The 12,173-nt window shown below is 37.9% G+C and overlaps 1 protein-coding gene across 1 annotated transcript in view; it reads right to left on the reverse strand.

The window, feature by feature from the left end:
• LOC129005202 (uncharacterized) overlaps positions 1 to 12,173 on the reverse strand; it is a 32,322-nt gene that overhangs the window by 5,854 nt on the left and 14,295 nt on the right. The window contains exons 5-17 of the mRNA XM_054434035.1: positions 9,613 to 9,691; positions 8,869 to 9,018; positions 8,535 to 8,684; positions 8,267 to 8,350; positions 8,034 to 8,183; positions 7,766 to 7,849; positions 7,599 to 7,682; positions 7,432 to 7,515; positions 7,148 to 7,348; positions 6,256 to 6,348; positions 3,757 to 3,787; positions 2,853 to 3,062; positions 886 to 1,075 (exon numbers count right to left, since the gene is read on the reverse strand). Of these exons, the coding sequence (XP_054290010.1) occupies positions 886 to 1,075; positions 2,853 to 3,062; positions 3,757 to 3,787; positions 6,256 to 6,348; positions 7,148 to 7,348; positions 7,432 to 7,515; positions 7,599 to 7,682; positions 7,766 to 7,849; positions 8,034 to 8,183; positions 8,267 to 8,350; positions 8,535 to 8,684; positions 8,869 to 9,018; positions 9,613 to 9,691 (1,590 nt within the window). The remainder of the gene's footprint in view (positions 1 to 885; positions 1,076 to 2,852; positions 3,063 to 3,756; positions 3,788 to 6,255; positions 6,349 to 7,147; positions 7,349 to 7,431; positions 7,516 to 7,598; positions 7,683 to 7,765; positions 7,850 to 8,033; positions 8,184 to 8,266; positions 8,351 to 8,534; positions 8,685 to 8,868; positions 9,019 to 9,612; positions 9,692 to 12,173) is intronic.

Consider the following 12,173-nt stretch of genomic DNA (forward strand, 5'->3'; position numbering starts at 1 on the left):
ATCTATGCAACAGCAGCGAAAGATAAAAACATCTCCATTGGACGCTGGTGCTGTGCTAATAGAAAGCTGAAACAAACAAATTTAGTAAATAATTTGAAATGCTTTTATGTAAAAAAAAATCTTCCTTAAGGGATATTCCTTAAAAATTTCCTTAAGGGTAGGCTTATCACAGTATAGTTTCGCTAAACTGAACCCTGGCTCTATCTTGGTGAAAGTATCTTGTATACTAAAAAAATTTTGCAAAATATATGACAGCTGTCTGGCCATACTAATGGACCGAATTACACGCGGTTGGTACCAAATGAGATATTTTCGTATAGATATGCAGAATCCCTTGCAGAAAATATGCAGAAAAATAGGCTAAAAAATAATCACAAAAAGAAAAAATGGATTTAAAATATAAAAAAAATTAACATGGGTCTAATGGGTTGCCATGTTAGTGACGAAATAACAACAAAATATAAACAGAAAATCAAAACAAGTGGAAGACATTCCAATCACATGTTTTATTTACATCGTGGGGTACGAGTTTAGAGAAGTTTGCACAATACATACTTTTGGTCGAGTTTTTGACCACGGAGCAAGCTCTCGTATTATATTAAAAACAAAACAGCCAGACAAATTCATATAAAATAATTATTCATTAAATTGATATTATGGCTTGGCCAGTAAACAAACATTGAACCTGTAACTGACAAAAATTTTAATCTGGTAATGAGTTTGTACAGAATTGATTCTTTATCCTCGGTTTTCAGTTTCATACTATCTTCATTCATAGTATTTATAGAAGCCAAAACAAACAATGTATGAAATACAAAAACCGAGTTTTATTAAAACAATATTGAAATTGGACGCAATTGAACATATAGTTATTTATCAGTGTACCTTGACTCTACAAGACAGCAGTCAAACAGCATGACGAGTAGTTGCAGTTGCTCTCCTTGTGCTAAAATCTGAGTCAGCTGTTCATCACACAGACAATCATGAAGCTGAATCTCCTCTTTGGGACAGTCTATGGGCATCATGAACTTGGATGCTAGCTTGGAGAACCCGTGCCCAGCAAAGTAGAAGAAGGCTGTGTGACAAAAACTAGTTTCATGAAGGAATCAAAATACTTTTTGAGGCACATAAAACACAGAGAGCTATTTTAAGGTATTGACCTAATAGACTACTGGACTGTAATCTTTCTGGAAAGAATGTCTGTTGTTTAGTTCAGTAATAATATCAATCCCTCAGATACTTGGGCTATGCACTAGTAAGAGCCTAGCTGTCATCTAAAATTAAAATTACATTTTCGATTTTACCATAGTGATCGTCTATGTTAGTTAAATAACAAAGTGCTAATACCCACAGAGAAGTAAGAAACATTAGAATACACTTAAGTGGTGCCTAGCTAGCACCAGGCACTAGTGTTGAGAGTGAATTCTATTTGTCCTCCCCTCCTGCTCCCCTTCCCACCTTCGCCATCACGTACTACAGCGCTCATGCTGAAGGAAGACCTGTGCCCTTACAACCAGGGCCGTACTTAGAATCTATGAGGCCCCCGGCGGCTCTTACCAGAGAGTCCCCTCTCCTTATTCTGATTCTTTAAAGGTTATAATTTAAAGGCTTATAAATACACGTTATATTGCTTCAACTTGATGAATTTCATTTTTGTTTCCAACAATTGGATAAACAAAAAGACCTAAGAGACTAGCTAATAAATAAGTCTATTAATTTTTTGCGCGAGCGCTTAGACTTAGTCTTAGTCTCCGATCACGGCGGAATCACGAACGACTCATGTGGGCACGGAGAAGTGGTGAACATCTTGTGCGATCGTGGATAAAATCATCTTCATCTCCTCCGACCACGGTGAAATCAAATAAGGTGATGGCCGCGGAGAAATAGTTAGCATCTTGCACGGGCGCTGAGACGTCATCTTCGTTTCCTACGATCCCGAAGGAATCATGAACGACTCATGTGGCCGAGGAAAAATGGTAAACATCTTGCGTGATCGCGAAAATATAATCTTCATCTTCTCCGTTCATGGTGAAAACATGAACGTCTCCTATGGCTGCGGAGAAATAGTTAGAATCTTGCTCAGGTACTGAGACGTCGCTTCGTCTTTTCCGAGCGCGGCGGCCACGGAGAAATGGTTAACATATTTCACGGCCGTGTAGACATCATCTCCCGCAGTCACGAAAACGTGAGTGTCACCTTACGCAATAACGGTGAAATCATGAACATCTCCTGTGGCCAGTTAGACATAATCATCGTCTCCCGTGTTCACGAAAACTTGATCGTCATCTTCCACGACAACGGCAAAATCATGAACACCTCCCGCGCCCGTGTTAACATCATCTTCGTCTCCTGCGGTCTTTGAATTTAACCCCTACTTAACAAATTCTCTGAGCCTTTCCCCCCCCCCCCCCACAATATAGGCCTACTCGTCGGACCTACAGAGTCAATCTAAAAGTTAGGCAAAATTTCCAAAACCGAAGGTGAGGATAACGAAAGCTCCACCTGAGCTTCTGCAGGATATCCTGAGCACCTCTAAAGCTCTGAACCTTAATTTGAATTAAAATAATTAATAAATTAATTAGTCAAAACTGTGGAACAACCTTTGTATCTATCCCTGGATTTTGTCGGTTCTTTCTGAGTACTCCGGGGAAGAAATTAGAGTGTGGCTTGGTCCTAGGGGTAGGCCTAGCCTGTTCAGTAAATACAATTATTGTATTCCCCACTCAGAATTTACGTCAAAAACTATTTTTACTCTAATACTGATTTGTTGACTAAATCTATTGCATGCACCCATGTTTGAATATGATAATTTAAAATTTGTTGCTCTTGATATTATAACTCACTCCACTAACCATAGGCGTTCTCTGGAAGAATGCTGCAGAACCAGCGGAAAGCGTTGTACATTTCTGTCCGAGTTAGGTTGTGCAGTGCTACAACATGGAAGCCGAGACGGGACAATATTGAGGCGAGAACTGCGACGTCGTTACTGGGAGCATGCAGCCCTTGCAGTTCTGCATCGAGGTAATCCTCGTTGCCTATCAGCAAAGCCACCTTGGCACTTGCTAGTGGACGGATAAAATATTTAAATTTACATTTTATATTGAACATTGGGTTGATTTACTTTTACAATTCCCTTTGGTTCGTTAGTGGGACTTTGATGGAACTGCACCAGGTGTTTAACAAAATATCAAGACTATTACAATCTTCATTTCTTTGCGACGACAAAGTGGTCAGTGACCATGAAACATATAAATTTTGTGTCCAAAGATATGCCTGCTTTGCCTAATAAAAACTAAATCAGACCTGCATAATAGAGCCCTTTAACAAGAATATCCAACTATCAAGTGAATTTTATCTTTGAGTATAGTTGCACTCCTCTGAAGTAAAACTACCATTTTTATTTTTAGCTGTGCTTAAATGTTTTATTGTCATTAAATGTCGTTTCTGACTTGTAGACAAACTCTTTAAAAATGTCCATCTAAAGACACATTAGTGTGAACTGAAGCATCGTAAAAATAAACACAGTAGGTATACAAAACCTTAAGAGAGAATAGTATTTTTATATTGTATACTTCATAAGTGAATGGAGACTAATTGACATTCTACACTGATACTATGACAAAATAAGAAAAGCAAGAGCTGGCAGTTTTAAATAGGCATCACCTGTTTCTTTGGTTTTGATTAACAAGAAATATAGTTTTAACGATTACATACAACAAATGCTTTTCAATTTTATGTAAGATAAACAACTCTTACCTAAGTAGTCATCTGGAGGTCTTTCGAATACCTGTAGAAGGAAAAATAAAGATAAACTGTACGTTAAATAGTATATTTCGTACCTAGGGCCGAAAATGAGGTTTTGCCGGCTCGAGACAGTTTTTAAACAGCTGCAAACCCATTTCGGTCCGTGGTACGAACGCTATTTTTCACCACACTTTACCCTATTACCACTATTCACCACTATAATAATGCACACTGATAGTCAACACAACTACAACTTTAAGGTTATGTGAAGAAATAATTTGAGGAATCAGCAAAAATAAAAATAAATAGTTGCTAGGCAACGGTGACAATAACACAATTATATTGCAACTAGTGGCTTGTAGGGGCAATAGCCCCTATATTCTATAGTAATTACTTTTACAAATTATTAGTCTCATGGGTTACCCTACCTACCTTGAATTATCATTTAACTTTTTTTATTATGATATGTATAATAGTTATTACATACCTGCAAAATGCGTTTTGATGTCTGCTCTATTTAAAATACAAAATTCCAAAGGACATGTGGTGTGTTTATAATATAAACTTTCAAATCATAATACAACTAAGGAACATTTTCCAATAACATTCTTCATGACTATTAAATAAATATATATAGATTTCTTTAAATATAGACAAATTCACTTAGAAAAACACATAAAGAGATAATGTCATCATCCAAATTGTAAAATGCTAATTCATCTAACAAAATCTCTCTGAAAAAACATTTGTTGTATAGTATCCATTTTGATCTGTTAGTACTATAAGGGAGTATGTTTTATCTATGGTACTATTAACATCATCCACGCTCTTTACCCATCTAAAAGCAACATAAAGTTAACCATGGGTAAACACTGAGATTTTCAAATTAATGCCAACTTTTGTGAAGGTTCGGCCTTCCGCCACAATTTCACCAAATCAAATTGCGCAATGCACTACAATGAATGCACCCATAGTTCATTGGCCCTACGCTGTGTAATGCAATCTCACATAAAAGTGGTAATCTATACACAGGAATAACTTCATGGTTATCCGATGCTCATTTATTCTTCTTCCATTAATATCGTGCCAAATCTGGCGCCTCTAGTTCTCATTTCGAGGAACAATACCTCTGAGTGGTAGTCTTCTGACATTATACATTGTTACTGTGCAAGCCATTTAAGTTTACAGTTTTTAAGTTTTGTGGTTATATTTTTTCAATTTATATAATCACAGCTGTGTTTGCACTAAATAAAAATACATAAAATTAGATTCCCATGCTATTTAAATGTGAATTGTTTTTATTCCGTAACAACCTTTTTGTGCATAATTAAGAAAAATGAATAATTTTCCCCAAAATTTCATGCCCAGACCTTTAAAATGAGACCTCTTCCAGCTTTCTACCGCCTCCCGTTCGCTCACAATTTCATTGTAAAATTTTGGGCTTACGGAATTAGATATATAGATACTATGGATTTTGATTGTGTATTTAAAATGCATTCATGTTTTAAGTAAGTACGCGGACAGCTGATTTTGCGGCCCCGGCCTGTAAAAACCTGCTCGGTCACCAAATTACGATGACAGCTGGCATGGCCAGCAAAACGTAACTTTCAGCCACCAATTAACGTATGTAATACAGACAAAAACATCATAGTGTGGTGAAAACAAAATAACTCCTCGGGTTGTTTATAATAGCCTATCTTGACTGAGCTACAAACTCCACAAGATACGCCATGTTATACAAGACCTAAAAATATCTGTAAATTCAATTATTACCGATGCTTATTAATGATAGTCATCAAAGTGTTAATTTTATATATTTAAAAAAACTAGTGGTCGTCCTGTGGTCGAAACTCGACCAAAAATAATTAATGTACAGACTTCTCTATTTTCTCCTTACACTGTAAATAAAAACATGTGATTGGAATTTCTTCCATTTGTTTTGATTTTCTGTTTACATTTTGTTGTTATTTCGTCACCAGCATGGCAACCCATAAGATACATATTATTTTTTCAAATTTGTAAACTCATTTTTTGTGCTTATTTTTTAGCCTATTTTAATTTATAAAGGGATTCTGCACATCTACAGGAAAATATCTTTCCAACAGTATGTGTAGATTTTCCCTGTGATGCACACGAGCTGAGAAAAAATGTTTTAAAGAAACATGCTTGCCTATTAATATATAGATTGCCTAACTTTTAGAATGACTTGTAGGTCTGACAAGCATTCTACCCTGGCCAATTTCATAAAACTAATCCTTGTGCACTTCTTTATTATTTAGGCGAGGAGGGGGAATGATCAAGGAATGTGCGTTTGATAATTTAATGAAAGATTTTAATACACAATTCCTACAGTCATTGGGTGCCTGATTAGAATGTATAAACACATATTTCATTGTGATATGGAGGAAATAATGGAATATATAACTCAAAGGCCCAATAGAATATTAGGGAAAACTGATTACTCCTTGAAATAAACTAATTATAAAATATCAAATAATTTAAACTACTTACAGAGAGTCTGCATGTACTGGAGAAGATTTCCCCAGCTTCATTATAAACTCTACAACAGTAAAGACCTTCATCATATAGTCCTGCATTCTTCACCTAAACAAAAATGTTGAAAGAATAACAATTATTGCTAAGAAAAAAGTTATAATTTTGTTACATCTGTTTCTATTGAAGTTTAGACGAGTTTTCGGTTTCATCATTTACTTACATTTTTGGCAAATTTCCCATATGCCAAAACTGCGGCCTATCACCACGCACCTGTTTTGCGCATGCCAAAGTCAAAGTTTCCTCCCTTGCCACACGGGTTACAAAACTTAGTAAGCTGTTACCATTGGTCTCATGGTAAGACTTGGACCCAGAACCGACTTGCTTTTTTGTTTTTAGGTCTCCAGAGGCCAAAAACACCATACGTTCAGATTCATATATCAGAAATATGAATCTAGTGTGTGATCTATTTCTACACCATTTTGTAGAAGCATTGTTATGTGCCTAATAGTTAAGGGAAAAAATGAAAAAAGTGCAAATTAGAGTTTTTAAGTTATTTTATTTATTTTTAAGAATTAGTGTTTTCTCACTTATGAATTTATTTGACCGAATTTGGAAATATAAGTTATTCCATACTAAACTATTAACATTTCACCAAAAACACATTACTAACTTCCATGTGTCAGCAAACCTAAGTAGTATTCATTAAAAATAATGTTATTTAAATAAGGACTAAATCTGACACAAGGTTTAGCTAAATTATTTCCATACAAGCATTTTTTTTTACATTTAAAGGCAGAAAAACACAAAATTAGACATCTATTGTGCTACTTTTGTTGCATCTATTTTTAAGCATATTATTCTTGTATACAACAATTCTTAGATATAGCATAAATATTAATTAGAATACCTCAATCAAGTTGGACGACTCATTGAGAACAATGTTAGGCATTGCACAGTCATCATCAGAGCTGCGGAACCACTCATAGTGAGGTGCTGGGTAACCTTCTGCTTGGACTGTCAATACCAGAGTCTGCCTACTAGGTACAGACCTGACACGAGGTAGGTCTACCAACAACACAGGACGAACTGCCATCAGGTCGACCACTACCTGCAAACAATCACTACATGATCAGAGCTGCGGAACCACTCATAGTGAGGTGCTGGGTAACCTTCTGCTTGGACTGTCAATACCAGAGTCTGCCTACTAGGTACAGACCTGACACGAGGTAGGTCTACCAACAACACAGGACGAACTGCCATCAGGTCTACCACTACCTGCAAACAATCACTACATGATCAGAGCTGTGGAACCACTCATAGTGAGGTGCTGGGTAACCTTCTGCTTGGACTGTCAATACCAGAGTCTGCCTACTAGGTACAGACCTGACACGAGGTAGGTCTACCAACAACACAGGACGAACTGCCATCAGGTCTACCACTACCTGCAAACAATCACTACATGATCAGAGCTGTGGAACCACTCATAGTGAGGTGCTGGGTAACCTTCTGCTTGGACTGTCAATACCAGAGTCTGCCTACTAGGTACAGACCTGACACGAGGTAGGTCTACCAACAACACAGGACGAACTGCCATCAGGTCTACCACTACCTGCAAACAATCACTACATGATCAGAGCTGTGGAACCACTCATAGTGTGGTGCTGGGTAACCTTCTGCTTGGACTGTCAATACTAGAGTCTGCCTACTAGGTACAGACCTGACACGAGGTAGGTCTACCAACAACACAGGACGAACTGCCATCAGGTCTACCACTACCTGCAAACAATCACTACATGATCAGAGCTGTGGAACCACTCATAGTGAGGTGCTGGGTAACCTTCTGCTTGGACTGTCAATACCAGAGTCTGCCTACTAGGTACAGACCTGACACGAGGTAGGTCTACCAACAACACAGGACGAACTGCCATCAGGTCTACCACTACCTGCAAACAATCACTACATGATCAGAGCTGCGGAACCACTCATAGTGAGGTTCTGGGTAACCTTCTGCTTGAACTGTCAATACCAGAGTCTGCCTACTAGGTACAGACCTGACACGAGGTAGGTCTACCAACAACACAGGACGAACTGCCATCAGGTCTACCACTACCTGCAAACAATCACTACATGATCAGAGCTGTGGAACCACTCATAGTGAGGTGCTGGGTAACCTTCTGCTTGGACTGTCAATACCAGAGTCTGCCTACTAGGTACAGACCTGACACGAGGTAGGTCTACCAACAACACAGGACGAACTGCCATCAGGTCGACCACTACCTGCAAACAATCACTACATGATCAGAGCTGCGGAACCACTCATAGTGAGGTTCTGGGTAACCTTCTGCTTGGACTGTCAATACCAGAGTCTGCCTACTAGGTACAGACCTGACACGAGGTAGGTCTACCAACAACACAGGACGAACTGCCATCAGGTCTACCACTACCTGCAAACAATCACTACATGATCAGAGCTGTGGAACCACTCATAGTGAGGTGCTGGGTAACCTTCTGATTGGACTGTCAATACTAGAGTCTGCCTACTAGGTACAGACCTGACACGAGGTAGGTCTACCAACAACACAGGACGAACTGCCATCAGGTCGACCACTACCTGCAAACAATCACTACATGATCAGAGCTGCGGAACCACTCATAGTGAGGTGCTGGGTAACCTAATGCTTGGACTGTCAATACCAGAGTCTGCCTACTAGGTACAGACCTGACACGAGGTAGGTCTACCAACAACACAGGACGAACTGCCATCAGGTCTACCACTACCTGCAAACAATCAATTCATGATCAGAGCTGCGGAACCACTCATAGTGAGGTGCTGGGTAACCTTCTGCTTGGACTGTCAATACTAGAGTCTGCCTACTAGGTACAGACCTGACCCGGGGTAGGTCTACCAACAACACAGAGTGAACCGCCATCAGGTCTACCACTACTTGCAAACAATCACTACATGATAACCAGTTAATATAACAATTATGCCAAAAATTTGAAAAAAGCTTAATTAATTTTAACAGGATTTTTATCTTATTTGTTGTTTTGTATAATAATAACTTTTACTTGATGTCAGTAGTAATAATTTTTGAGTTGTATAAATTTATTAGTTATAGTATTTTTTTATTTTATTTTGATTATGACAACACTCCTATCCTTGTACGTTGTACTTTTTAAGATGTTTATGAGTGAATAAAGAATTTGAATTTGAATTTAAATTTGAAAAGCACGACTTATTTTAGACGTCAAATACATTTTGATTGTTTAGAGAATAGAATGGAAACACAAAATATGCCTAACATGCATAAATTTGGGTCAGACAAATCTTAGGCTGTTGCTGATTCCACAACAACAACAGTATCAACTAACCTCAGAGGAATGTGTTTCATTGATGTGTCCTCTGATTTCCTGGCGTAAAAGGCACCAGTAAACACCAACATTTTTCTCACTGAAACACAAAAGTTAAACTCAAACAATACAAACACAAGCCAAATTCAAAGTGAAATAAAATGTCCACAATTTCTATTTAATTTACTAAAAATACTATTTTTATAAGGCTACTAAAACCTACATATCTTGAATAGGTTCATGCTGAATTTTGAGTAACTGTATATTTTCAATAACATGAAGGTATCCTTGCCTTGGTGTGGCGGTGGGGCTTGCGTGCTCTGACAACCTCGAGAGCTATGCCGGCGGTAGCGTAGCTACTGGTAGGGCCTCCCTTGCCGGACAGGTCTTCGTGAGGTAGGAGCCAGACGAAAAGGGATACCCTGGTCCTCCAGGTTGGGGGTTAAGCGTTGGGTTGACAACCCGCCTTGTAAAAAAGCCTTGTTACGAATCACCAACAAAGAACAGCCTCGGAAACTGGACAGAACAAACGGTTGAAGACCCGGATTCGCCCAAAACAACTTCGATTTGGTACGTGGAATATAAGGACACTAGCTATACCAGGAGCAAGTGACATTTTAGCAGAAGAACTTGATAAGTACAACATGGATGTGGTAGCACTTCAGGAAATTCGATGGCCTCTTGCAGGAAGAATAAATACAAATAAATACTTAATTTACTATAGCGGCTGCGATGATAATAGATACTATGGTGGTGTAGGTTTTGCAATAAATAAGAAACTATCAGAAGCTGTGATACATTTTGAGGCAATAAACGAAAGGTTGTGCAATATTAGGTTAAGAGGAAAATTTTATAATATATCTCTAGTCAGTATATACGCACCTACCGAAGACTCAAGAGGATGAGGATAAAGACCAATTTTACACCCTATTAGATGAAGTGGTGGGAAAGTTACCAAGGTTTGATCTAAAAATCGTCTTGGGGGATGCAAATGCCAAAGTAGGGAGAGAACAAATTTGGAAACCAGCCATTGGGAATGAGAGCCTACACCAAGAATCAAATGATAATGGATCCCGTCTGGCAAGTCTTGCACTTGCAAATGATTACAAAATTTCCAGTACAATGTTCCCCAGAAGAGACATACACAAGTACACTTCGACATCACCAAATGGCGTGACCAAAAACCAGATTGATCATGTACTTGTAGATCAACGACATAAAAGTTGCATTACAGATGTAAAGAGTATTAGAGGAGCAGAATGTGGGACTGATCACAGTTTAATCCTAGTCAAGGTAAACCAAAGAATAGCTGTTGAAAGGAGGAAGGAAGAAATACAAGAAAGACGAATAGACACCGAAAAGCTTAAGGTTAAACCGATAGCTGATGAGTTTAGAATAAAACTAGAGAATAGGTTTAAGATTCTAGAAGACTTAGATAAAGATGAAGATGTCAACAGTACCTGGAATAATTTTAAAGAAGCAGTCCTAGATTCGGCAGAAGAAGTATGTGGAAAGAAAAAGAAAAAAAGCAAAAAACCTTGGTTTGATTGTGAATGTGAACAAATGTTGGAAGAAAGGATTAGGAGGAAAATGTATGGATGAATAGCAACAATGAAGAAGACAGGTTGATGTACAACCAGTCAAATAAGGAGACAAATAAATTCCTGAGGAGGAAAAAGCAACAATATATTAAGAGTTTACTAGATAGGGCTGAAGAAGAAAACACAGCAAACAATGCAAAAGATTTTTACAGGAAAGTAAGATTTTTTAAAAAAGGATTCACCCCTTGTACATATGGAATAAAGAATAAGGAGGGACAACTACTAACTGAAAGTGTCAAGGTCCTTGAAAGGTGGCGCGAATATTTTGAGGAACTGCTGAATGTTGATGAAATCACCCCGACAGAAGAAGAAAATCAAAACAATGAGGACATTTACTTTTATGTTGAACCCTTTATCGAGACACCAACAAAAGAAGAAGTACAATATGCAATTAAGTCCCTGAAAAATGACAAAGCTCCTGGAAGAGATGAAATAACAGCAGATATAATAAAGAGAGGAGGAAACATAATAGTGGAAAAGCTGTGGAATTTAATTACAAAAATATGGGAACAAGAAGAAATGCCAATGGAGTGGCAGGAAGCAGTCATTATCCCTATTCATAAAAAGGGTGAGAAAGAAGTTTGTGATAACTATAGGGGAATCTCACTGCTTAGTATCCCATATAAAGTTATCTCAAAAATTATTTTAAACCGTCTAGAACAATACTCACACGAGTTGATAGGTGAGCATCAAGCGGGGTTTATGAAGAGTAGATCGACAACTGACCAAATATTTATCTTAAAAGAAATAGTAGCCAATTATTGGGAGTTCAATAAAGAATCTTATGCCTTATTTATCGACTTTCAGAAGGCTTACGACAGCATAAGAAGGGACAAATTGTGGACACAGCTAAGAAAATTCGGCATACCGAATAAAATTATAGCCTTAATTAAAATGAGTATTTCAGGATCTAAATGTTCAGTTAGAATTGATGGCCACAACTGTAACACCTTTGAAGTAAACTCTGGTGTCAGACAAGGA

Source organism: Macrosteles quadrilineatus, unplaced genomic scaffold (genome assembly GCF_028750875.1).
Source record: "Macrosteles quadrilineatus isolate MER2022 unplaced genomic scaffold, UCM_ALF_1.0 Scaffold_17__1_contigs__length_3442018, whole genome shotgun sequence".
In the NCBI taxonomy this organism is placed as follows: Eukaryota; Metazoa; Arthropoda; class Insecta; order Hemiptera; family Cicadellidae; genus Macrosteles; species Macrosteles quadrilineatus.